Source organism: Haemorhous mexicanus, chromosome 5 (genome assembly GCF_027477595.1).
Source record: "Haemorhous mexicanus isolate bHaeMex1 chromosome 5, bHaeMex1.pri, whole genome shotgun sequence".
Taxonomy (NCBI): Eukaryota; Metazoa; Chordata; class Aves; order Passeriformes; family Fringillidae; genus Haemorhous; species Haemorhous mexicanus.
This window is the reverse complement of record NC_082345.1, coordinates 76,807,653-76,833,636: the sequence shown is the minus strand read 5'-3', so window position 1 is coordinate 76,833,636 and position 25,984 is coordinate 76,807,653. Positions and strand designations below refer to the sequence as shown.

Sequence of the window (25,984 nt, the reverse complement as noted above, 5' to 3'; positions counted from 1 at the left end):
TTGTTTTGGATTCAAGTATGACATTGCCAAAGTTCTGCCAGGCTCACACAGCCAATCCCCACTCAAAGGGAACACAGCAAAGCTTGGACTGAGATTCCAGAAGAGAAGCAGCACCAGCACTGCTCTCCTCCTCATTTCCCACCTTCCATGTGCTGGGTGTGCATCCTGCCCTCTCCCCCATCCCAACCCAGTCACAAGAGCTCACTAATGGATCAGCTTAAGCATCCAACATCTCCAATCCCTGCTCCAGAAAATAATCAATCAAGCACTTAATTAGCAACATCAGCAAGGAGCTGCCCAGAGACCGCTAACAGGGAACAGAATAAATGATCCATCTGGGGTGGGATCCCACACCAGGGCAAATCCCTGACTCACCTCCTTCTCCAGTCCTTTCAGGGGGTGTGATCAGCCCAGCCTGGCACCAGAGGTGCAGGGAGAATCAAACACCAGCATGAAGGGCTCGTACAAAGACACACAGCTCAGTCATTTCCTCAAAAGAACTTTAATGGGAATTCCAGCCTTATGGCAAGTGACACACAGGAGGAGTATCCAAATTTGCTGCGTTACATCAAATGGAAGTCCTTGGTCAATGTGAAATGCATATGCTGGGCCAAAAGCAAGTATCTGCACACATCTGGCACTAACAAAACCAGAGGAGCTGCTCTGGCTGGCAGCTTACACCCCAAGGTGATCCCCAGCTCCCCGGGCCTGGCGGGAAGGGAGAATTCACTGAGCTTTCAGGTACTCCTAGGGAAACCCCACTGAACTCAGCTGTGCCAGCCTCCTCTGCAGGGGACAGCAGGAGGCCAGCTCTGACACCATCCACACCCCTTTGGTGCCACAGCACCTTCTGGAAGCTTCCGCCCTCTCTGAAATGCACCGAGGACCGAGGGACAGGTTAAAAAGAGACTCAAAAAAGAAAAATTCACTCAATCATGAAAAAATAAGCCAAACTGCAGAGTGTTAAAGCAGGGAAACAAGCTCACCCCTTCACTTCCATTTCTTCCCTCAGGACACCACGGGCTGTTCCTAACTCCTCAATTTCCAGTCGATATCCTGAGGCCAGAGCTCCATAGTGCTGTGACCCTGCCCAGCCCACAGTGACCCCTGCCAGCCCCAAAGTCCCCCACGGCTCCAGCCCAGCCCAGAACACCCGTGGGGCAAACTCAGAGGGACACAGCACTGAGAGGGCTCAGGAAAGCACGTGCACCATGGATCCATCTCTCCTCAGGGCACTCACCCACCCAACCCACTGGGCACTGGCCTGGGAGATGAGGAACTCCTCAGAAACCTTGATGGAAACTACCCTCTGACAGCAAACAGCACCACCAGCTCTGTGAGACAGGCTCCATCTGCTAGAAGCTGGAAAATTAAGTGATTTCCACATGATGGTGTAATAGCAGCAACAGAGCAATTATCCCGCTTGTGGTTAGAACACTCAGAAGTGAATTTTAAGTACCTTTTATTACTGGGGACAAATGTAATGCCTCAGAATCAGTGCCAGCTGGTATTTTCAGGGCTCTCTCCAGTATGAAAATGAAAAGCCATCTGTATTTATAATACCACAAGGTTCATACGATGGCAACCTTTGCCTTCCACGCGTGTAAATGCGGCGGTCACAGCCTGGACCACCTGGAGGTCCACGCTCCCTCCAGCCGTGAGCAAACAGGAGTGGCCAGGAAGATTTGACAGAGCAGACTGTTTTGCACTGATCCCAAAGTGTCACACAGAGAAGTGAAACAGAGAAAGTTCTTTGTCCCAGGAGAGGTGTAAGGCCAGTGTTCCCAGACATCCTGGACATTTGTGCTCCTTTTTCCTGCCCAGGCAGCGAGCAGAGCCCAGGGGGAGGGAGAGGAGGGAGAAGAGAAGCTCCTGGCTCCCTGCCACTGAAACAGGCACAGGCATGAAGGGTCAAGGAAGACTTCTTTCTGTGGGGAACAGGGTGCTGCAGGAGGTTCTGGCACTGAAGGAACCTCAGTCTGTCTCACCCTGGGAAGCAGGTATGGCAGTGGAGCAAGCAGCTCTCCAGAGGTATTTGGGATTGACAGCACTCCATGGGTGCTCAACACGGGATCCCTCCGTTCCTTTAGTACCCCATCCTCAATTCCAACAACAACAGAGAACGGGACAAACCCCTGATATACCACAGGAGGCCTCTTCTCTCTTTAAACCCCCTGTTCCCAAGGGACCTGAGGTCCAAACTGCTCGTGCCTCACGGTTACCTGAGCAGATCAGCCTGGCATCTGCTTCCCAGCCACCAGCAATTCCCAGGAACCAGCCTGCAGCGCCCAGCTCCGGGCATTTCAGTGCTAAGGACATCAAGTAAACGTGTGCCCAGGGGGCTGCCACACCAAGGGCTCAGTGCCACTGTCACAGCTTTGCTCCTGCCCGGCCAGGCAGGAGGGGACCCTGTGCCTCTGGGGGCACACCCCAGCACGGCCCTGCTGTGGGCTGGCAGCCTTCCAGGAGAGCCCCAGCACAGGGCTGCCTGTTCTCAGGCATCTGCAACGTGAAACTCTGAATTAGTCCTGACTGATCATCTCCGTTTAAATAACAGCAATTAAGCCAGATCAATCCTACCTATGGCACTCCACAGGTATCCCACAAAACCACAGTACTGTGGCACAGTAGAAAGCACAGAGCAGATCTATAAACCTCCTGGAGAACAAGCCTGACTCCCTAAATTTACTTCACCAAACAGAAAAAGCCCTTTTTTAACAAAAATAAGAAGAATTTAAAAAGCCATTCTGCTTAACAGATAAGCCAACATGTTTCCACACCTGCTCCTGCTAGACTTGAAGCACGCAGTTTCAGTGGAGCAAATTCTCCAGTATTACCCAAGCAGGCTAATTCCTTTCAATTTATACTCTTCAAATACTTTCCTGCAGACAATGAAAATGTTTTTCCTAGAAAATGTAAACAAGTTTTGTGCGTTCTACTATCCCAGCTAAGCTTTCACAGGAAGTTTCCGGCAGGAGAAAACCAAACCAAAACAAAGCCTTATCTTTATGCTCTAAAAAAAAAATAATAATAAAAAAATATACATACACCCCTTATTAAAAAGCATTAGAAGTAACCTGATCTCCAAAGTCTCAAAGCCAGCTGCAAAGTCCCTCTAGAACACACAACGGACTGTGCTGGTCACACTGCCCCTCCAGCAAAACCAAAGTAAGTGTACCTTCAGCCTGGCGAGTTACTGAACTCGTGACCACCCTGCACACAAGTCAAGCCCTGCACAGAAACAGAAGCTCACTGCACAACAGCTGGGTGGGTTTGCAGTGTGTCCTGCTGGGCTCACGCGGATCCGACTGCGTTGGATGACAGGAGATCTCCTCACGCCTGACACCACAAATGCCCTTATTTCCCTACTTCCTACAACTCTTCTCAGCCAAAGAAAACACCAGAAGGATTGCCCCCAGCCAAGTTCTGCGGGCTGCAGGGGACACAGCAGCGCTGGGCCCCAGCCCAGGTGCTCTGAGGGCTGCAGGCCCTGCTCACAGGGGCTGGCTGCTGAAGAACGCCTTGGCCTCCCGGCACACGGGGTTGACGCACAGCGGGCAGCACAGCGTCAGCTGGCGGGAGCACACCTCGTTGGACTGCAGGTGGGAGCACACCAGGTCTGCCAGGGCCTGCAGGGAGGGGGGGAAAGGTCAGAGGGAGCAAATGCAGCCGTGCCATCCCCCCAGCCCAGCCCGGGCCCCCCGTGTCCCCTCCTGACAACACCGCACAAACCGCGGCACAACGACCCCTCAGCGCTGGGCAGGTCAGTACCCGGGGTCCATTTCTGCTCTGCAACTCAAAATGCCTCAAAACCACCTGAAAACACCCACATCCAGCAGGAAACACAACTGCAAACCTGTACAGCCTGCATACCTTGGAGAACAGTGGATTTCCATTGAGAGACTCCGCTCTTCGGATGTTTTCGACTCCACACTGAATCAAAAATAAGGAGGAAAAAGTTAAACCTGTTCATCTGATCCTTCACTGGGTAGCCTCCAAAATCTTCCCACTTCATTCAGAAGTCACCCCAAAATGACAGGATTAATTGCAGTATCACAGCAAAAATCACTATGGGGCAACATTACATTCTGCTGCCAAAAATCATTCCTTGGTTTTGAGCAATATTTGTAATGGTTTAAATACCTAAATCTAGGAAGACAAACTCCCACCTGTTCTGTGGTTAAGCCAGTTCAGATTAATTTTTGATTCACAGGAAAATAAAGCTAATCCCAAATAATATTGCAAGAAGCAACTACAAAGCAAACTGGAACCCAGGAGAAATGATTTCAGAGCAGCACTACCCAAACAGGGACCAAACCCACAGAGCACTCACCTCGTTGGCCAGAACCTGGGCATACTCGATGTCCAGCTCATAGAGAGTCTCAATGTGGTCACTGGTGAATGCTATTGGGACCAGCAGCATGTTCTTCTTTCCTCTCTGGCACAGGCCCTTAATGGTCTCATCTGTCTGGGGACCGAGCCAGGGCATTGGCCCAACCTGGGACAAAAAAGCAGAAATAAAGGGAAAGCACTCATTAAATCATTCTTACAAAGAGCACCCACATTTCCTTAGGCAGGATGACAGAGCAGGTTATGGATGGGATACAAACAGTTATTTTTATTTCCCTGCTTCTGGTTGTACTTCTCCCTCTCTCCACTGAATGTTTAATGAAGACACACTTCCCACCATTACATCTCAAAGGAAAGAACCTGGGCTGGCCTGAACAAGACTGAAGAAAATAACCAGAAATGTAAGTAAAGGTGTATTTTTTCCAGTGCAGTGAGACCCTGCACAGGCTTTGCCTGCTCAGCTCCCCTGAGCACATACCTTGGACTGCCACACCAGCCTGTAAGGGTTGGAGTAGTTGAGCTTCTCCATGACCCTCTGGACAGTAGCTCCCACTTCCTGGGGGTAGGGATCACCACGGTTCACCACCTGCACCCAAACACAGCACAGCTGGCCATGGGGAACACTCTGGGGAAGGACCAGGCTTGCCTGGCACTTCCACAGCTGCGTGCCCACACCCTGCCCTGAGGGAACTCACAGACATGGGCAGCGAGTGGGCTGAGAAGAGGATGACCACCTCTTTCCTTTTGTCAGGTGGGAACAGGTTCAGCTCCTTCTGGATGTGATCAGCAAAGCACTGCTCAGGGAAACACAAACAAAGTCCTGAGAGGGGAACACTGGAACATCCCTGCTCTCAGCGATGCAGGCAGGCAGCTCCCACGTCCGTGCTGCCTTAAGCACTCCCAAAACTCCCTCAGTGTGCACAGCACTCAGGCAGTGTGTCAGGGAGAGTCACCAGCACAGGCAGCTCCACCCCACCTGCCCTTGCTGCTTTTTCACCTGCTCAGCACACCACAGAAACCGCACACCCACACAAAAGCTCCCTCACAAAGACCAAAGAGCCATTTTCTCTGGAAAGGGAGCAGCACAAAGGCTTCCCTTCACTGCTCCTGCACAGCCAGGAATGACTGTGCTGCCAGAGGGGAACCTGACAAACCAACATGATCTGTGTGCGTGCTGGTCACAGACCTGCTCTGAGCAGGAATTTGGACTAATGGCCTGGAGAGGTTCCTTCCAGCCACCACCACCAGGAAAACATCACCCAGCTTTTAAAACAGGAGGTGCACAGTGGTCGCTTTCACACATTATCCTGCCAAAGCGGGATAATGTAATTTCAGACAGGGTAGGCAAGACCCATTTCATCACACAGCTAAAATGCACCCTCAGATTGAAGCCTCCCTGTTATCCTTCCTCAGTATTATTTCCATATTTTAGAAGAAAATGTATAAACCTCAAAGCCTTGAGATCCACACCTGAATGAGAAGGGGATGTGTGGGCCATCGGTCAATTATGCTCCACTTCATCTTTGGCTTCTCCCCTTTCTGGTTATAGTAGCGATAAATGGCATTTAAACTGCTTCCTGAAACAGAGAATCCACAGCACAGGTTCAGCCAGCTGTCAGACTGGAACAGCTCAGCAGCGAGCTATAATCATGTTTTAAACAGCTTCCTAATTAAAACCCAGCCGTAAATCAGAGCTGAGAGTCTCCAGTGGGAACGATCACAGCCCAGCTCACACAGTGCACCAGGCTGGCCAGAGCCCCTCAGGCACACCCAGCCCCGTGCCCTGCAGGGCTCACCTGTGGTGGAGCAGCTGTACTGGGGGTACTGGGTGAAGGCGATGGCCCTCTGGACGCCGTCCCTCTCCATCTGCTCCACGGCCTCCTCGGTCAGCGGGTGCACGTAGCGGAACCCGATGTAGTACTTGTGAGGGGCTGCCAGCCCAGCACACAGCACGGCAGGGACAGGGGAGAATCACAGCAACACATTGGCACACGTCAAACACACAGCAACAGCCAGGCTGGAACTGCTGAAATAAACTTGCTGATACTTCTGGCCACTTTGGTAAAGCTCTGTCTGTAAGCCCTTTCTTTGGCCAAGCACATTTCTGGTACCTCTCTTGGCTGTGATTAGAATTTAAAAGTGATTTAGCTTATGGTTTGCTTCTGCAGGAACATCACTTGCCTGCTTCTCCTGCACTTAGCAGAGGCACAGTTCCCAGCCTGGACAGAGCCCCGCTGTCTCACCGGGCAAGTCCTGATTTAAGGCCATAAAGGTAAAAAAGTGCCACGAGGAGAAGCTAAATGAACACCCCGATGCCCTCACAGCCCACACTGCCCTCCCTGCCCAGCACGCCTGCTCTGATGGCACCCACGCCCCAAGGGCCAGCACTGCTGTCTGGTGCTCTCCCGCCCTGATTTTGGAGGGTTTTTACAAAAAGCTTCATGGCTTTAACACCCAATTTTGGCAGCAGTGTGATCTCAGGTTCCTCCATTTTTTATCTCCAATCTTTTGGGTGCCAGCTTTGGGAGCAGGGCTTGGTTAGGGGATGGGAAGCAGGCAGGGGAGGCTTGCTGTTTTGTTTTTTTAAGTGGAGGACAGAGGTTCTTAGGAGAACAAAAGCAAAGTTTCTTTTTCAGGGTTTCCGGGTCAGTGGCTCTGAAGTAACATTTAGCAGGTTTCTGAAGGAAGCAGATGTCCCCTGCTTGGGCTCCACTCCGTACATTTATGCAGGATTCAGAAAACAGGTTTAGTCAGCCCCAGTTCTCTGCAGGAGGCAGGGGAGCTCCCAGCTGGGAGCAGCAGCAAATAAAGACCCAACTTGAGGAGCCCTTGAGCCAGTAACCTCATTAACATCTCTGAATGGCATTAAAGACAGCGGGGACTGGAGGAGTTTAACCTGGGAAAGGACATTTTGGGAAGAACACGGCCAGCCTGGAAGCAATACCTTCCCAGTGCCAGGTTTTGTTCAGGGCCATGGGCAGCAAAGAGAGGTGCTGGTGTCTGCACACAGGCTGTTTAAATAATAGTGACACCCTGCCCTGCTCTTGCCCTGGACAGAGTCAGTTCCCCTCCTAGCAGCTGCTACAGAGCCGTGTCTGGATTTAGGATGAGAGCACTGCTGCTGACACACTGAGGTTTCACTTGCTGCCCAGACCAGATCAAGGCAAAATGACCCTAGAAGTATTTCTTTTTGCCACATTTCACACGGTGCCAGCACCTCCTGCCAGTTACTCATTCCGAGGGCTCAGCACTCCCAAAGTGCTACCTGTGAGCACACCATATTCCCAAAAGCTGTCTGCCAGCACATCCACCTGCTCCCAGCCATCCTGAAGGAGCACAGCGCTCTGCACGCTCCCTTGGGACGCTGAAGGAAATGGCTGGCAGTGCTCAGCACTTTCTATTGTTACACTGCAGCTGCTGTCAAGTGAAAAAGAAGCCTCCAGGAGACTTATCAGGTGGGAGAGGTGCCCAGGGAAGGGTGTGACTGCACAGAGAGCGGTCACCAAACAAAAGCAAGTGGGAGCGGGACACTGGGAAAAGCAGATAAACCTTCCAAGCCTTATCTGCAGAACCTGCTGCGAGGCTGACCCTTCAGGGCTCCTGCTCCAAGAGCACTCCTGCCTCAGATGACACAGCAGGCCTCAGGCTCTGACTGTACCTGCAGGGAGCACAGCTCAAACTAAACCGGGGAGTGACATCTGTGCTGAAAGGACTGAACATCCCCTGAGTGAAGGCACCAGCCACACACCACATTCGGAATGGACAAAATAAATTTGGTTCTAGCCAAGTTTGGTTCTACCAAGAACAGTGCTGTTAGCCTTCCAGACCCTTTAGCAGTCCTTTTCCTCTAGCCAAGCCTGAGGCAGGTGCCACAAAGAGCTACAAAACAGCCCTGCATGAAAGGACATTCACAGAAGCACCTGCACCCATTTCCCATCACAGCCATGCTACCGGGCAGAGTGGCACAGGCTATCCCATACCAGCACTCCCTGCTGGGAGGGATTTGTGACACAGAGACAGGGGAAGGAGGCTGTATTCAGGTTTGAAGGGTTTCCATCATAAAGGACTGGCAAAGAGAGCATCTCCTTCCACGCCAGCCAAGGTGCCCAGCCTTATCTCCTGCTGTGTCCCTGGGTGGGGCTCGCTGCTATCGCTCAGCCAGGCCCTGCACTGCTCATCTACAAAGCCTTGTCTTTTCTCCAGCTGTCCTCCTCTCAGCCCTGAAGCAGCTGCTGAGAACACCACTCTGAACCCCCCTCCCACACCCACCTTAGTGCTCACATGAAATACATTCCCCTTTCTTCCCCTCTAAGCCTCAGCCACTTGTCCTTGGTGCAGGCTTCCTCAGGCTCAAGCAGGGCTCACAGGGCAAGGCACTGTGCCTGGCAGTGCCACACACCAAGGGACACTCCTGGCACCTGCCTCTGGACACCTGAAAATAACACACTTAGTCTGCCACAGCCATCTTCCCATGATCACAGGAGAGCCAGAGGTGGCTCCCCGAGCCCAGCCTTCTGTAACAGCCTTACAATGAATGGAATCCCTTCTGCACTGTCTCTGCCATGACCTCCCAGCAGGGAGGCAATGCACACCGCCCCACGAGGAAAACCAAGCAGCCAAAGCTGCTTTGCAAGCAAACGGTGCCAAGACAGAGAGCAGAAGCAACCCGTGGGGGGCTGAGCAGAGCAGTACCAGTGCGAGGAGACATGCTGTCCAGCAGCTTCACCATGCCCTCTCCCTGCACCGCCGTCCACTTCTTGATGGGGGAGCCCCCGCCGATCCTGCTGTACTGCTCCTGGATCTTGGGCGTGCGGCGCCTGGCGATCAGCGGGGCCAGCTTGCTGCAGCATTGGGAGAGGGACCTGTTAGCAGCACAGCCCAAACACCCCTCCCCGAGCTCTGCTGCTGCACGGCCTGCCCTGGCAATCTCTGCAAACTGCAGCCAAGCAGCACGGCTTCTTTGATGCTCTATTCCAGCACCCGTCCCACACCTCGGTCTGCAGCTGAAAGAGAACAGCCACGGCACGCCCGACCCAGAGGGCTCCAGCGCCGTCCCCTGCACTGACCGCTCCCAGGAGGGAGAACTCTTAGGCAGTGCTGCTCTCCACAGAGGTAAATATGGGAGCTCGACATTTACAGCAACCCCCAACACCGCCTGTACCACAGGAGCTCCCAGTGCCCCTCACTTTTGAACGGGAAGGGTCATCAGATCTCTGTCCAGGAAGAGACGCAGCAGGAAATCGTGGACGTCATCCAGCCGCTCCGGGCCTCCCATGTTCAACATCAAGATTCCTGTTTTAGGCTTCCTAGGGAAGCAAGAGACATTTCAAATCCTAGTGACCCACTGCTTGCATTTTTATTACGATGACAAAACAACCAGTTTCTTCATCCTCCCACATTTGCCTTTTGCAAAGGCAGCTCCTACCCCAAGGCTCCTCCGGCTTATGTAAACACTTTCGCTGGAAACAGGAATAGCCAGACACAAGTATCTACATGATCTTTGCTTTTTTAGAAGGAAACCACTTTGTAACCCAAACTTTAGCTGGAAACACACTAAGAAAGCTGTCTCACAGCTGCTGGCTCTAAGGGAAGTTATAAAACAGGGTCTCAGCTGAGCATTCCAACCAAACCAAGCAGCAGCTTCTCCAGAAAGCAGATGAGCCACTCACACAAGTCTTTGTCTTCATTACTGCGGGGACACATCTCATCTCCTGCAGCAGTGACAGCAGCAAGAAGCCTTTCTACACACAAATTCATTGCAGGGCCAGTTGTGTTTGGGTTGGGTTTCTCCAGAATGGGTTTTCTATCTGGGTGCAGGCCTGGCACACTGTGGTAAGGATAACGTCCCACAGGGCACAGCAGCACAGATGGTGGTGTCAGCACTTACAGAAGGGCTGCTGATCACAACTCTCACCCAATCTCCCCATGGAATTGTTTCCCCTGCCCAAAGGAGCCCAGAGACCAGAACCTCACTTCCCCAGCAGATGGTTCAGGTTGCACAGGGAGCTTTGCCCCTTTTGTTAAGGCCAAAGTCTCAGAGCAGGGCACTGAGAGGAGCCCAGGCCCTCCCCAATGCTCCGGGACCTCAGTTTCCATTCCCTTTCTGCTGGAGTGTGGATCAGAAGGCTGCTGAATGAAACCCAGGAAGCAGGATGATAATGAACAATGATGATAATGAATGTCCTTGCACTGTTCCTGCAGCACCTCAGGCCTGACAGGGGCTGTGCAGGCAGGCAGATAGACAATCACACACGCCCAGAGCAGCCCAGCCCGGGCTGCCCCGCGGCTATCGGGCCGGGCAGGGCCCGCACACACCCACACCCACCCACACACACCCACACCCACCCCCACACCCACCGCTCCTGGGGCTGCTCCCGCGGCCGGGCGCTCTCCGTCACCGCCGCCGCCGTGGCCTGGCCTCTCCATCGCAGCGGCACCCGCAGCTGGCTGCAGCTCCTCAGCACTGCGGAGAGACACAGCCCTGCTCAGCCGGGGGCAGGCACTGCTGACCCCCAGGCACAGCACACACGCTCCAGGTCTGCAACCAAAGCCAGCCAGGAAATCCTGCAAGCTTCCGCCTTCCTTTGAACACTCTACACCTGCAGCTCTGCAGGTACCAGGCACTGACCAAAACCCAAACCAAAGCCTTGCCAATCTGTGAGTTACAATCATAACTCCAAAATAACCGGTGACAACAGGGCAGAAACAAGGGGCCGACCCTGAGGAATAAGGGTCAGACTGTGTCACTCCTCTTGGGTCAGACACACCTGGGCTAATCCCAGACAGGACAGGATTTCCACACCGTGTCTACAATGTAGGTTAGACATCTGCTCCCGTTAGAAGATCAAGCAGCAACTCCAGAATCCATGTACCTGCAGACCTGGACCACCTTCTTTCTCACTACCCAGCCAGGTGATGCTATTAATCTGGACTTCAGCATCACAGAGACCCCAGGGCTTGACAAGTCTGCGCACATCCCCCTCCCTCTCCAGCTCCTCTGGAGCCCCTTTAGCCACTGGAAAGGGCTCTGAGGTCTCTCTGGATCCTTCTCTTCTCCAGGCTAAACACCCCCAGCTCTCCCAGGCTGGCTCCAGAGCAGAGGGGCTCCAGCCCTGGAGCACCTCAGTGGCTTTCCCTGGACTCACTCCAGCATCTCCTTATGCCAGGGGCCCTGCAGCTGAACACAACCAGATTATCTTTAAGGCTCCTTCCAACCCATTCCATACAATTCCATGCTGGTTACAGCCTGCCTTTTCAAAGGCACACTTCGTTCTCCTCAGGAGTTCATCCTCATTACATGGTATTCTTTTAGAACAGAAATAGTGTGAATTGCTCGCGGTGGAAAAAAAAATAAGGTTAAATTCTGCATCCCCGTCTCTGCGGCAATTGTTCAGTGCGACATTTCCCCTGTCAGACCACAGGAGCTCAGCAGCAATTGAGCCCCAACAGCACAGAGCTCCTCAGCAGCCGACCCACCCGCTGGGAAGAGCATCTTACAGCCCACAGTTCGCTAATAACCTCCTGAACAGATGCTGAACGGCCTCAAAACCTGCTGAAATCAATGGCAACAAAACGCATCCTGCAAATCCAGCCTCTTACTCGGGATTACGAGTGCCTAGCTGTGGATGCCTGCGTCTGCACTGATACAAAAGGCTGCAAACTAAAGAACTTCAAGCATTGCTGATGCCTGGAAGGCCCTTTTAAAATAATAATTTTTTACTTCCAGTTCTGGGGTTATTACTTTCTGAGGTGCTGGCACTATATGCCAATTATAGAGAACAACAAAAAGGGAAGTTTCAATGGCTGCATTGCTACTTCTGCACTGTAAGAACTCTTGTTCTTGTCCAGAGGGTGGCTGGGCACCGACCAGGCTCCCCAGGGAATGGTCACAGCCCCGAGGCTGCCAGAGCTCCAGGAGCACTTGGATATCGCTCTCAGGCACAGGGTGGCATTGCTGGGGTGTCCTGTGCAGGGCCAGGAGTCGGATCAATGACCAGGAGTCCCTTCCAAGTCAGGACATCCTGCAAGTGTCTGACTTAGGGCGAGGTTAGGCACGTTTCCACCTGCATCATGAAGGACACAGCGCAGAGTGAGACGTGCAACGAGTACGATGCCAGCTCGATGGAGCATTGATAAAAGTGCTCTTTGACATATTTTGGAAGCGGCACTGCGGTATCAAAGTCTAAGGCGAGTACCGGGGTGGGTAAGCGCAGGGAGGCAGCGAGCGCTGCGCGGCCGGCCGGGGCTGAGCGGCGGGAGGGCAGCGCTGAGCCCGGGCTCACAGCTCGCACCGCGCCTGCAGCGACCGGCAGCATCTCCGCACGAACGCCTTCAGGCAGGCAGGAGAGCGGCTGGCTCCGAGCGCAGTTCGGCGGCGGGCAGCAGACAGACAGAACCGCACGCCAAAGCCGCACAGAGAGCGGCGGGGCTGCGGCCGGCCGGGGCCGGGCACCGCGCTGGCCTCAGGCGGACACAGCCCTGCGGGGTGCCCGCGGAGACCCCGCGCCCGCGGCCCCCTCAGCGCAGTGGCGGGAAGCCGCCATCACCGCGCGCAGCCCCGGGAAGCCCTCCCGCAGCCCCGGTAAGCACGCCGGCCCCGCGGCCCCAGCGCGGTCAGCGTTATGAAAGGCGCCTCTCAAGCGTTGTGTAACGCGGTGCCGGCGGGGCCGCGGCTCTCCCGCCCGCGCAGCGCCCCCGGTGTCCGGCCAGCCCTCAGGCCGCCCGCCGCCCCCGGCCCCCGTTCCCGCCATCGCGGCGGCGCCCTCACACTCACGGTGACGCCCGGCAGCGGCGGCAGCGGCAGCCATCTTGGCCGCCTGCATTCCCTCAGACAGCCCCGCCGCCGCCCCCCGCCTTACACCGCCCCCGGCACCGCCCCGGCACCCGCACGGCACAGGGGGCGGTCCGGGGAGAGCAGGCGGCGGTCCCGCGGCGGGTGGCCCGTGAGGGGCGCTGCCCCGGCTCCCCTCCGTAGCCCCTGTGGAGTCCTACGGAATAAAGGCGAGTGATCGCAGGTTTGAAGTGACGCGCTAAACTGCAAAACGTTTAAAACTGCAAAATCTTCTAAAAAGAGATTTAAAATGTTATTGTAAAAAATGCAGGAGGCTTTCTCAGCGGGCGCCTCATGAGAGATGAGGGCTCGGCTCTGCGCCCCGTCAGACACAAGGGTGCAGGAGCACGGAGCTGAGCTGGTAACCTCCATTCCCGGCAGAAACTGAGGCACTGGAATTCAGGCACTGGAAAAGGCTGCCCAGGGAGGTGGTGGAGTCACCATCCCTGGAGGTGTTTAAAAGGCATCTGGATCTGGCACTGGGTGATGCGGTTTAGTGGTTTAGGAATTCCAGAGGTAGTGCTAAGTTGGTGGTTGGACTTGATGATTCTATGATAATGAAACTGCGATTTAAAGACAAAGGAACAAACACCACAGCACTTATCCTGCACATGTGGGTGGCTTGCATCCCACACCTCAGCAGGCCAAGGGCAGAGCCAGCTCTCAGTGCCAAAGGCTGGCAGCACCACGTTCTCCTCAAAAGTGCCTTACAAAGCGGGGCCAGGTAAACTTTAACATCTAATAAATATAAAATAGTGCATGTCAGGAGCGGTAACCTAATCAAAGCTAAAGGATAGTCATCCCAAAGCTGCCAGGGACATGGCTGAAATGTCCTGAAACCAGTGCTGCCAGCCCAGCTAACCAGTTCCTAATCCAATTACCAATCTGACTTTCTGGAGATACTGTGAAGGAAAATGAAAGTCAGGATGAGATCCAAGTTCTTATTACACGTTTTCTTCTCTTCTGCAGACTTGTTTTCCCTGTCTAATAAAAATAAATGCGGGTTCCCCTGTGTTCCAAGCAGCTGCAGCATCTTTCCCAGATCCCAGCCCACCTCTCTCCACCAGCTGCCGAGGGAATCACGCACAGCAGTCTCTGGTAAGTTCCACAGCATCTTTCATCTGGTCACCTTTTAAGCTCCTTATCTGATCTGCCTCTTCCATGAGCACTTCTTAAGTCCTCAGGCCTTCCTCTAGCAGCTCCCCTGATAAGGAGGCCTTTAACCTTTACAAAGCAGCTCAGCCCTGTCAGGTTAAAGGACTGAGAACTCATCCCAAACAAGGGATGTTTTTCTAGAAGCACCTTTTCTTGACACTTCTGCCTTCCCATCACTTCAGGCACTAAAAGTCTTTACCTGGTGCCAGAAGTCCAGGCTGCTCCCCCCAGCACTGTGCCTCGGCAACCTTAGTCAGCACCACACTGACTCTCTCCAGCACATTTCACTGGGTAGCTGAGGTGGTCCCTCCAAATTAGAAAAATTCATGCTTTTAAGTTAATTAGTGGGGATTTTGTTTAAAATGGGAAAAAAGGTCATGCCAGTTATTAGGATACATTAACTGCACTTGGGTGAGTGGGGTTTTGTCCACACTATATCAAGCAGCAAGCTCCACACACTAAAAGGAACAGGCATTAAAGTACTGTCTTGCACACCAGCTTGTTGCCATAATTTATTGGTTGCTGATTTAGACCAGTTTATATAACATGCAAGATGAAGAAAACCAATCACTTATTACAAAAATGTGGGTATCCACAGCTCAACACTTCCAGGAGTGAATGGCAAATGCAGTCCAAGTCTCAGTGCAGGTGGCAATGATGCACCTACCTTTTTTCTTCTCTCTGGTAAAGGATTTGCTTTATGACTAGAAACGATACCGATGACTCAACACATGAAGTATTTCATTATCCCTATTTGATAAGTTCATTACAGCCGGGGAGCTGCTCAGCTGCAGTAGCACAAGGGAACAGGGAGCTGCTCTAAGAACACACCTCAGCGTGACATGGGAAAGCCCTGCTGGGACTACAGTCTGAGAACCCAATGTGTTTCAGTTGCTGTTCCTCCTGGTCTCAGTCACTTCTGGTTGCAAACAGGGAGCAAAAGGCACCACAACCCCCCGTGCCCAGGAGCCATCAGACACGTCCAGCTGGGCGTGCATGGACCCACGGCAGCTCCACCCACAGCTCTGGGGAAAGGGAGCAAAGCCTGCCGCGCCAGCCTCAGCACCCTGAGCAATAAATAACCTGAAAAAACCCCAAAGCCCAGACCCAACCCGCCCCTCTCACAGTGGAGTCCTGTGCACTGTACTACACACCCTGCTACCGAATCAACCCGGAGAACCCCCGTTAAAATCAGCAGGAACTAAAAACGTGCAGTGCCCAAGGTACTTATTCCTATTTTTATCCTTTGTTCATGCCTCTCCATACCGTTCTCACAGGGCACTCTTAGGGAATTTCAAGAGCTTGAACTCCTGACTTCCCCAACAAGAAACCCCAAGAGAAGAGATTTACATTAAAGCAAAATGATCAAATGCCCAGCATATTTTAAGTCACAGAAATTAGAAGCAGAAATGTGTCTTGTTTTCTAAATGACAACTTATCAGGATCTTTGTTTTGTGATGACTCAAGAGCATAAATGCACCTAAACAATTTTTCTAAGGCTTTTTCCAGTTAATTACTAGTATTTTGTTTTAAAAAAGAGGTTTTGGTTTTTTTTCCTTTTCACGTCCTAAACTGGTATTTGAATTAGTGACAGGTTGCAGGAAGTCTTGGTGTCAGACAGGCTGTAGTACAGCAGCGTGTATCATTCTTCCCCAAGCATCAGCTGCTCAGTTTTCCAGGAGCTGTTCCCAAGGATGGCTAAGGTTTGCAGCGCTGGACAAAGCGGGGGTAGAGACAGACATCTCGGATGTGGTGTCTGTTCAGAATCCAGGTCAGGAACCGCTCCAATCCCAAACCGTATCCTCCATGAGGGCACGTACCATATTTTCTCTGTGAAATCCAAGGAGGGACAGTACACATTTTCTAGTAAGCTGCAGTTGCAGTAACACCACCAGAAACAAAAAGCCCTGTACGAGGGGAGAAGCCCCAGGTCCCGTCTGAGCCCAGCACAGGGGGGCTGTACTGACCTGATCCGTGTACCAGTAGTAGGGCGTGGGATCGATGCCCTCTCTCTTGTAGCCCTCGAGCAGCTCCTCGCTGTCCCAAATGCGCATGGAACCGCCCACGATCTCACCCACGTTGGGCATCAGCACGTCCACCTGCAGCGCACCACAGCACGGCCCGCTTACAGCCGAGCCACCGCACAGGGCACCAGACACGGCCCAGACAGCCCCACAAAACCCGGCGGGGACTCTCCACGGGATTGCTACAGGCATCCCTGGAGCACCCCTGCCCTCACACATCCCCACTGCTCACAGCTACCCCAGCAGGAAAAAGGACTCACCGACTCGGTGAGGCGCGAGTCGTCGCTGCAGCGCTGCATGTAGAAGGACTTGATCTCGGCAGGGAAGCGGCACAGCAGGATGGGCTCGTTAATGGTGTCTGTCATCAGCCTCTCGGGAGCTTCGGGAATGTCCTAGGGTCAGAGCAGGCTTTATTCTTACTCAGCACCAAAACTATGCCCATACACAAGTCCCACGTGAAGCGGGCATGAAACGAGACCGTTCCACACTGCACATGTCCACGCTTTCATCCTAGTGTACCTAAATTCTTATAACAAACTTACTTTTGAAGAAATAAAAACCCACGTGTCTGGGGGAAAAAAAAATCTGTTCCATTAAAATTGAAGTCTCCCCAAGATACAAGAATATAAGACAGAAAACCGAGGGGAAAAAAAATCCTGGCTATGCTGTCAAGTTCTCCTGAGCTCCTTCAAACAACTGTCTCACATGCTGGAGAAGTGTGGCCAGGGAACTGATGACAGGTGACAACACAGGTTTTTATCCCAATGTTGAAGGACATCAGGTCAAATCCCAACCCACAGCTGCATTCCTACAGGACATTACTCCAGCTCCCAGCAGAACATACCTCCCCAAACTCATAGTAAGTGCCATCTTCCTTCTTCACATCATGTTCCTTCAGCCACTCAATGGCTTCAGCATAGTTCATGCGTCGGAAGGGACGTTTGGGGGGCTGGAAACCCTGGGGACAAGAGCAAAGACAGGTGCAGGAGCACCATTTTAAAAGGGATACTTTTCCAGCTGATCAGCACGTCCACGACCTTTCCCAGCTCAAATATCATCAAATTATCACTTAAACGAATTAAGCTCAGTACTATAAAGCTAGAACCAAACACAACCATCTCAAGCCCAGCAAATCCTGGGAGGAAAGACAAGGAAGTATTTCCAAAGCTTTAGGCTCCATGTTCCAGGGAAGGAACTGAAACACCACTTGTTTCATCATTCCCTCATGCTCCATCAGCAAACACCAGCTGGTCAATATCCAATCTCTAGGATGGAGGGTTTTATTCCACTGGCACAGCACATGCTTCCAGAAATCCTGGCACACTGCTGGCTTCTGGAGCACACTAGCAGGGAACATCTTCCCCCACAGTTCCCTGCTTTGGTCTTTACCAGCCTTGCAGTTTTTTCACTCTTATTATATTTAATATTCTTCTTGCCATTACAAATAGTAAGTAAGCTCACTGCCATGCCCTGTCTCTCTCAAAGGAATGTGCTGCGTAGGAAAGGCTTAAGGCTATTTTCTTGGCTGATCCCATTGCTGCTGCCTACCGGGTTGAGGTCGTACAGTAAGCTCGCTGCAGGTGATTTCAAGACTCTGTCTACGACATCACACACCAAGTTCTCCAGACGGTCCAACAAATCCTCAAAACTTATAAAAGGACATTCAGCTTCAATGTGAGTGTACCTGGAACAAAGGCACACCATTGCAAAGTCACATACAAGCAACACATCTTTAGCTATGAAACAAACTCATCTAAAAAACCCGCAACCCAAGCCCTTTTACTCCCACATCATAAAGGAAATCATGCTGTTTGAAAAGAAACAAGGAGGACTGTCCATACTCTGCCAAGTGCCTGCGGGTCCTGGACTGCTCAGCTCTGTAGGACTGAGCAATACAAAAGACATCTCCCAGAGCTGGCAGGCAGGTCTCCAGGTAGAGCTGGGATGACTGGGTCAGGTATGCCTCTTCACCAAAGTAATCCAGCTTGAACAGGGTGGAGCCTCCCTCCACCTGCGTCTGCACTAAGGTAGGCGGTGTGACCTGTAGGAGAACAGGGCTGTCACTGCTTGGGTGAAGAACTGAGCACATGGATGAGTCAGGGCACTAGAGCACTCACTTGCTGACCGGGGAACACACACTTACCTCATAGTATCCGTTGGCAAAGAAGTGATCCCTGAAGGCCTGCACGACCATGGAGCGCACCTTGAAGATTTTGGACATGTTCTCGCCTCGAATCATCATGTGCCTGTTGTTGAGCTGCACGTCCACCTCCGAGTCCTCGTTGAGCAGATTGTCAGCCCCTCCTGCCGGGGCCAGGCCGATGAGCTCCCAGTAATCACAGCTCAGCTCGTGGCCTCCTGGAGCCTGCCAATGGGAGAGAAACCAACACTGGGGAAAAAGCCCACTGCTTGCCCTTTGGATGTCTTTTCACAAGGGCTTGGGGTGATGGGACAAGGGGGAATGGCTTCCCATGGACTGAGGGCAGGGTAGATGGGAAATTAGGAATTCTTCCCTGTGAGGGTGGTGAGGCCCTGGCACAGAGCAGCTGTGGCTGCCTCCCCCCTGGCAGTGCCCAAGGCCAGGCTGGATGGGGCTTGGACAATCTGGGATAGTGGGAGGTGTCCCTGCCATGGCAGGGTGGCACTGGATGGGCCGTAAGGTCCTTCCACCAAACAGGCTGCGACCGTTCTGCTCTCACTAGCTCCCCCGTGTGGTCACAGCCGCCTTCCACCCCGACAAATGGCATTCGTAGTTCACCTCTAAGTTGAACTAAAACCATTTTAGTTCACTGCAATTTTCAGGGTAGAAATGCAGATTTTCAAAGGCTAAACCACAGATCTTTACCAAAATGTGATAGTGGGGGCTCACATTACCTAACCTTGGGTCCAGCCTACAAACACACCTCAGTAAAAGACACGTGAAAAAATTCTTAGCCTCACAAAATAAAAACTGAATAAACCTGTTCAGGAAAGTGAAATCATGCCATTTACTTAACACAGCTCTTCATGTTATAGTCTAGGAGTTGTCTATCAGTGGAAAATCGTTTCAGGGAGAACAGTCCCACACTTCACCTGTCTCACACTGGACAGCACAGCTTTGGGAGCTTTGTTCTTTCTCTAGCCCTAACTCCCTCTGAAATAATCCAAAGGTTCCAACCACCTCTGCTTGTGCCTCCCTCAGGACACCAAAGACCCGTGAGGGAGCAGGAGAAGCTGAGGAGCTCCTGTACCTGCTTGCCCTGGGGCAGGAGGTTCAGCGTGCCGTACACCCCCACGCTGCTCTCCGTGGACAGCACCAGCCCGTTGTAGCACTGGCACTGCAGCGAGACAGACAAAGGCACAGGTGAGCAAGATTTTATTCCTCACTCTCCTACAGCATCCACTGGAGCCACACATTAGCACACATTCTCAACAGCTTTCACACTGACAAACTGCAGTGACATACAATTTAACAGTAACACAACTGAGTCAGTAGGCTGAGGAGAACTTAAAAACATCTACGTAAGCGAACACCAGATGAGGTTAGGAACTCTTCAATTAATGACAGAACACAATCAGCACAACTTACCAGCTCATCAGAAAGGACACACTGAAGAAACCCTGTGCCATCTCTCAGCACAATAAACATCAGATTCTTCCCTAGTTAAAAAGAGAAGGAATTTGGTTTCACTATGAGCAGGTGCTGGTTAGCTCCTCATTTGGCAAGACTAGTTTAAAACACAGAAGTTGAGGAAATTCTGCAGGGCTAGCCTCCAAACTGAAAATCCCATAGGATTTGAACTAAAAAAATGTCTGTATGTCCACACATTAGGGGAAACTGTCAGTGTTGCAGTGACCATTGAGACCAACCAAAGAAGGCACCTGACTGGTTTAAAAATTTGAGAGCAGGTGCTGTCAGACTCATTCTGTGTCCAAAGTTTGAAGGCCACTGTACTTGTTCTATCTCCCTGCACGGGCTTAACAATGCTTGTGCTTTACCTTGCCTCCGTAACCTGTGGATCCAGCCAAAAATCTTCACTCTCTGCCCTCTGTAAGCCTCCAGAGCATTGATCTTCACCTGAGAGGCAGGGAATAAAAGCCATTAAGTAGGGAAATGGTTCACCACCTCTTAGAGTTCATCCAGACCCCACTCCAGAGCAGCACAATCTCTGTGCTGACCAGATGCCCTAGCACAGACCACATGCCAAGGCACAGGATCATACTCACACACTTGGGCTCTGGAAGACTGGGATCATTCTTGATAACAACCTTCTTGGCTTCCTCCAGGTTCTTCTCTCTTCTCAAGAGATCTTCTGCCTGGTTGGAATAAAATTACTTATTAAATAGCTGTAACCAGGCCAGTAGTAAATAACATGTGAAACAACAGCACCAGTAAGGAACAACCTGCAGCTTTCTCAGAGGGGCAGGAATGATGATGACACTGTAATGTTTTTGGAAAACAATGGTGCTCTGTTCCTTTTGCAACCTACCTCCTTCTTCTCCTTAGCTTCATTTTTCATCTGTTCCCTGTGCCATAGCTTTTTGACATTCTTCATCTGTGATTTGGAAATGATGGCCCATCTCTAAAGAATTCAAGGAGAGAGCAAGAGACAGATTACATTGTGTCCCTTCACACCAAGACACAGTAAATAATTCCCACTAGGAAACCCTTCAATGCAACAGCACCTCATTTTCTTTTTGGGAATCCACATAAATTGTAGGAAATGGCTCTTTTCCTGCTGTCATCAATGCCTAAAAAGCAGGAAAAAATAACCAAAATGAACCAAAATCGTCCTTATAGAGCCTAAGCAGGCACCTTGCTCCCGCTCAGGTTGCAAAAACAGGTATGAAACTCACATTTAAAAATACAAGGGCCATCACTTGCCCCAGAACACACTCCACACTGCCAAACAAAGCATGTGTTTTCCACACTCACCTTCAACACGGTCTTGAATGGTTTCTTTTGCGTTCCATCACCTGTGGAGTCGTTGCCCTCTCGTTCAGACACATACAGCTCTTCTGGGATACATGACAAATACGGGCAATTACTCAAAAAAAAATCATGAGAAAGAAAATGGACACAACACGGATGTGTCCCCGCTCACTGCAGGGGGCTGGAAGAGGTCATCGTTAAAGGTCTCTTCCAACACAACCCTTTCTATTATACCCAATCTTGATGGTTATCAGCAGTGATAAACCTTCAAACGCACCACCTGGTCACTCAAGATAAGAGTTATATCATATATTTAATTTAAAAAACCAATCCATGCAATGCGTTCGCTAAAATCTCAAGGGTTCCGGAGGTACCGAACCCCCGGGAGCCACCGGCTGCACATCGGGACCGAGAAGGAGCAGCCCTTCCCGGGCACAGCCTTGAGCAGGTAAGCAGGGAGACGGGGCCTGGGACCCGCCAGGAACCGAAATGAGAAACGCAGCGACCCCTCCCGTGCCCGGGGAGGGCCCGGCCCGGCGCTGCGGCCGCTCCCGGTGCGCCCCCCCAGCGCAGCGCTGCCGGGCCCGCCGGGACACCGGCACCGGCGGGGGGTGCGAGGATCAGGGGATGGGGGCCGGGGTGCGGGGCCGGGCCCCCGGGCTCTCACCGAGGGCCAGCGCCGCCGTCCTGCCCAGCACGTCCCCCGCCATGGCCGCGGAGCAGGAACTGCATCACGGGCGGGCTGAGCCAACGCGCCGCCGCCTTGCGTCAGCCGGCCCGCCCTGCCCTGCCCTGCCCTTCCGCTCCCTTCCCTTCCGCACACGGGCGGGGCAGAGCCGGCCGCTCCTGCCCGCCAGGTGCTGACACGTCGGCGTGCTCCGGTCTAACCCCCGCACTCATGGCAACGAAGTACACTATCGGATATTTATTTGCATTACGCTTCTGAAATGTACATTCCATCGAATGAGAACTGTAGGTCATAATTTGTACTATGAAACCATTTCAATAATTAGCTTTACTTCGGAAGGGGGAAGTAGATAAAAGTGAAACATTCAAACATCTCTATAAAACCATTTCAATAATTAGCTTTACTTCGGAAGGGGGAAGTAGATAAAAGTGAAACATTCAAACACCTCAACTGGAGTAAAGAATGTGCAAATGAAAAGAGACTCATAAAACCACTTTTTACACTGCAAGAACTGAGGCACCAGCAACTGAAATACATTGCAATGACAGTGACTCGTTATCCATCACTGACTGTGTCCAGAACTGAAATGAATAGCTTGTGCCAGCTCCAGGGGCAGCTTCCAGAGCTGAGATCTATCCTGACTGCTAATCCAATCTGACACTGGCTGGAGTTTTACCACCAAAGACATCCCAGGCCAGCTGTGACAGCTCCGATGGGAGCATCCAGGGCCCTCTCCAGGGCCGAGCACCCCATGTGCCATCATGTCTGAGCAGTTAATGAAATGGAGCACACAAGCGAAATCGCTTTCAATGACAAGGATGAAATGTAGATACAGTTTTATACCAGCATATTATTAAAAAGTGAAAAGTCTGCAATTCCAGGCATCACTAAAAATGGACACTGCTGGGTTTCCATTCCCAGCACGTGTATCCTTCACACAAGGATCAGTAGTTCCACGGAGAACTCTTGACTTTTCTGTGCTCCCAGGAGTCCAAACCCAGAAACTTCTGTGATAAGACATAAAAAACGTCACATCCTCATGCCAGGTGGTTAAACAAGATCCGGAGTTTGTCGGAACAGTTTGGTGCGGTCGCTGTGCCAAACAGCCCCTGGGCGGCAGGCAGTCCCTCAGCTGGTGTCCCGCGTGTCCCCGGAGCCCGGGCCGGCGGCCAGCACGGCGTCCAGCGGGGCGCGCCGCTTGCGGATGCTGCGCCCCGAGGCGATCAGGTCGGCGTAGCCGCGCTGGTGCGAGAAGGCGTAGGCGGAGCGGCGGGCGGACACCCCGCGGCGGAAGGCGCTCTGCCGCCGCTTCCACTGCTGCTCCTCCAGCAGGTACTTCCGACGGTTCCTCTGGATCTGCACGCACGCAAACACACCGCGGGTCGTGCATCAGGCAGCATCGCCACAGCTGATCTGTTCTCGTAGCTGTGTGCTGCCTCAAGGCAGAGCAGAAGCAGCCAAATCTACCCCCTACACTCTTGTCACGTAACCCTGGAACTCCAGGCCAGCCTAAATTAAACCCAAACTGGGGCCCTCAGCAGCCCCATGGGGTCTCAGTGGCACCACCAGATCTCAGCCAGGCACACGAGGAAACAGCCCCCACTGAGCTGCTGCCTCAGGCCAGCCCTGCAGCCACTCCTCCACCAACAGGACCCAAGCCAGGCCTGTGCTGCTCTCTGAAGGGCACCATCACTTGTCTCTAACATTATCATAAAATCCCAGAATGGCTTGGGTTGGAAGGGACCTTAATGCCCATCTCGTCCCACCCCCTGCCATGGGCAGGGACACCTTCCACTAGCCCACACCTTAGCACTGACACCAGCCCCTGTAAATAAACACCTGCCACACTCACTTTGTCGCTCTCCGAAGGCCAGATTGTCATGGATAGAAAGCGCTGTGCCACTACAGGCAGTAAGCAAATGGCAATGGCTAAAATCATGGTAAGCCAAAGGTATGGCTGCCGCAGAGCATTCGGAGCAGTTCCTGGGAATAAAAGGAGCAAAAGTTAATTTGTGACAAAGCTACATCAGACAGGACTGAGAACCACAAAGCACCAGGACTGACCTGTGAACTGAAAGACAGAAGGGAAGAGAACATGGATTCCGGCACTATGAAAGTCAAATGTGATCCCAAAGTAAAGTGCAATACTCCCAAATACTGAAAAAGCATTAACAAAAGTCCAGTAAGATGTATCCAGGCCAATCTAAAAGCAAACAAAAGTGCCAAATGAGTTTCTTAGTTCCAAATAATGTCAACAACTTCTTACATGCTGTTACTTTTCTAGTAGAGAAATTTGAACCGTGAGCAGAAAGTGTTCTCAGAACACCAGAGCTCAGGGAACCAAGCTTACTTGCCTGAAAATTGACAACAAATATCAGAGAGGATGCTGCTGTGACAGCAAAGGACTGATAATCTGCAGGGGCTTCTCCATCTTCTCCCATAGATTTAAGGTAGGCTCCGTACGGGATGAAGAAGATGATCAGTGAAGTTAGAGCTCCATGGAGCAAACTTATAAAGAACTTCTTGTAGTTGAAAAGTAAATCTCTCTGGCCCAAAACATAAAGTCTGGGGAACCGAAGGCTCAGTTTGTCACTCACATCCTTAATAAAGAGGAAAAAGAAAAAGAGAGTTGTGAATTGTTGGTTGTTCTCAGCCTGAGCTTTGGAGAGTGAGAAGCTGAACTATACAGTGTCCCAAAGGGAATGGCAGATCCCTTCCTCTTTCCAAGAGCAGGGATTTGCACAGAGTAATGCAAAAGGAAGACATTCTTACAAGCCACAAAACCAAACCCCTCTTGTTTCATGGAAAACCAGTGTAACTTAAGGACGTGGTGATAGGTGCCTTTGCATTCATCTGTTGTAACAACATGGGGATACCTGGTCGAGCAAGCCGACGAGCAGGACCGGGAGGCTGGAATACAGCACGTTGTACAGTGTGATGAACCAGTCCTCATAGGCTGTCTGCAACACAGGGGGAATTGCAGGACTTGGTGATTTCATTTTATTACAGCCTTCCCCTCCAGCTCCTGACAAAACTCACATGTGCTCTACTACAGCTTTAAGTTCCCTGTCTCGCTGTTCACCCAAAGGCAGCAGCACCTTGGCTCAAGGCTCTGCTTAAGCTCTTCAGTCTGTGTTAAGCTGCCCCACTCCTTCCAAATCTTCCTCCCTGTACAACAGTGATCCTGACTTTAGTGCTCTGGAATCGTACCTAACTGCTTGTAACCAACTCGCTCAGTACTCATCACATCCTCTTGCAGAAATCACTGGTGACAACTTCACATTCCTGACACTTTCCAGGTTAAGCCTTTGCTGTTCCACACTGACAGAAGCATCTGCTTATCGTTATCCCACATGAGCACACCTTCCTACCTGGGCAGAGAAGCCATTGAAGAACGAGTACCAGATGTGGACCAGTGTGAAAGCGAAGTTTTTGTAGAAGAAGTATCTCAGAAACTTGCACATCCTGATGTACGACCAGCGCCCGTGGACCAGCAGCAGGCGCTGGAGGTAGCGGAACTGTCCGAAGGAGTAGTCACTTGACATGACAGCCTGCATGCCCTCCTGGCCACTGATCCCAACTCCAATGTGGGCAGCTGGGTGAGGGAGACAAACACCACACACTAGGTTGGACAGAGGGACAGGAACGTGACCAGGGCCATTTCTACTGTCACCTTGACTGTCTCTCAGTGCTTGTTCTGTCAGAATGCACCTGGGAAATCCGACCAAAGGAGAACCAAGCGATGAAACAGAGTGAGTAAATCCTGAACAAACTGGCCAGGCAGTTTACAAACACCCCTGGGACATAAACCCTATCCTAGACATTTTCTCCTCACTTGCATCTCTTGGGAAGCAGAGCGGGTACAATCTGGGATGGCTAATGCCACCAGGCAGGGGGCAGCCAAGCTACTGCTTTGGTCTTCATATTACACTTCTGTAACACACAGCATGAGAACAGATTCCTGCTCAGGGAATGTCTACAGAAAAAAAATGGATCAGGAAAAACCACTAACCATTTCCTAAAGT

At 51.9% G+C, this 25,984-nt stretch overlaps 3 protein-coding genes and 1 long non-coding RNA gene across 9 annotated transcripts in view; 1 reads left to right on the top strand and 3 right to left on the bottom strand.

Moving 5' to 3' along the window:
* Nucleotides 1-486: 486 nt before the first annotated feature.
* FECH (ferrochelatase) lies at nt 487-13,223 on the bottom strand. 2 transcript variants are annotated; one of them, XM_059847747.1, is made up of 11 exons: nt 13,124-13,223; nt 10,708-10,813; nt 9,537-9,656; nt 9,043-9,191; nt 6,147-6,281; nt 5,821-5,927; nt 5,046-5,144; nt 4,829-4,936; nt 4,334-4,498; nt 3,874-3,933; nt 487-3,629 (listed from the first exon to the last, which is right to left on the bottom strand). In XM_059847747.1, the coding sequence occupies exons 1-11, from the start codon at nt 13,170-13,172 to the stop codon at nt 3,495-3,497; spliced, it is 1,233 nt and encodes a 410-aa protein (XP_059703730.1). In that variant the 5' UTR covers nt 13,173-13,223; the 3' UTR covers nt 487-3,494. The 2 variants fall into 2 exon arrangements, with proteins under 2 accessions (XP_059703730.1, XP_059703729.1); XM_059847746.1 differs by having other exon boundaries at nt 13,118-13,136.
* Nucleotides 13,224-14,174: 951 nt separating this feature from the next.
* The window catches only part of LOC132327991 (uncharacterized), a 23,092-nt gene continuing 11,282 nt past the window's right edge, over nt 14,175-25,984 (top strand). The window contains exons 1-2 of the long non-coding RNA XR_009486666.1: nt 14,175-14,278; nt 19,541-19,702. This is a non-coding gene — a long non-coding RNA (uncharacterized LOC132327991). The remainder of the gene's footprint in view (nt 14,279-19,540; nt 19,703-25,984) is intronic.
* Nucleotides 14,823-22,094, bottom strand: NARS1 (asparaginyl-tRNA synthetase 1). 2 transcript variants are annotated; one of them, XM_059847743.1, is made up of 15 exons: nt 21,939-22,094; nt 21,275-21,357; nt 21,025-21,090; nt 20,829-20,921; nt 20,566-20,655; nt 20,338-20,416; nt 19,928-19,998; nt 19,590-19,676; nt 18,503-18,724; nt 18,201-18,400; nt 17,908-18,043; nt 17,204-17,317; nt 16,620-16,751; nt 16,303-16,434; nt 14,823-16,165 (listed from the first exon to the last, which is right to left on the bottom strand). In XM_059847743.1, the coding sequence occupies exons 1-15, from the start codon at nt 21,979-21,981 to the stop codon at nt 16,034-16,036; spliced, it is 1,680 nt and encodes a 559-aa protein (XP_059703726.1). In that variant the 5' UTR covers nt 21,982-22,094; the 3' UTR covers nt 14,823-16,033. The 2 variants fall into 2 exon arrangements, with proteins under 2 accessions (XP_059703726.1, XP_059703727.1); XM_059847744.1 differs by having other exon boundaries at nt 21,275-21,354; nt 21,939-22,026.
* ATP8B1 (ATPase phospholipid transporting 8B1) overlaps nt 22,182-25,984 on the bottom strand; it is a 21,833-nt gene continuing 18,030 nt past the window's right edge. For all 4 annotated transcript variants that reach the window (XM_059847739.1, XM_059847740.1, XM_059847738.1 and 1 more), the window contains 6 exons: nt 25,331-25,554; nt 24,836-24,919; nt 24,314-24,559; nt 24,024-24,162; nt 23,812-23,942; nt 22,182-23,315 (listed from right to left, as the gene is read on the bottom strand). In XM_059847739.1, the coding sequence (XP_059703722.1) occupies nt 23,088-23,315; nt 23,812-23,942; nt 24,024-24,162; nt 24,314-24,559; nt 24,836-24,919; nt 25,331-25,554 (1,052 nt within the window). In that variant the 3' untranslated portion in view covers nt 22,182-23,087. The remainder of the gene's footprint in view (nt 23,316-23,811; nt 23,943-24,023; nt 24,163-24,313; nt 24,560-24,835; nt 24,920-25,330; nt 25,555-25,984) is intronic.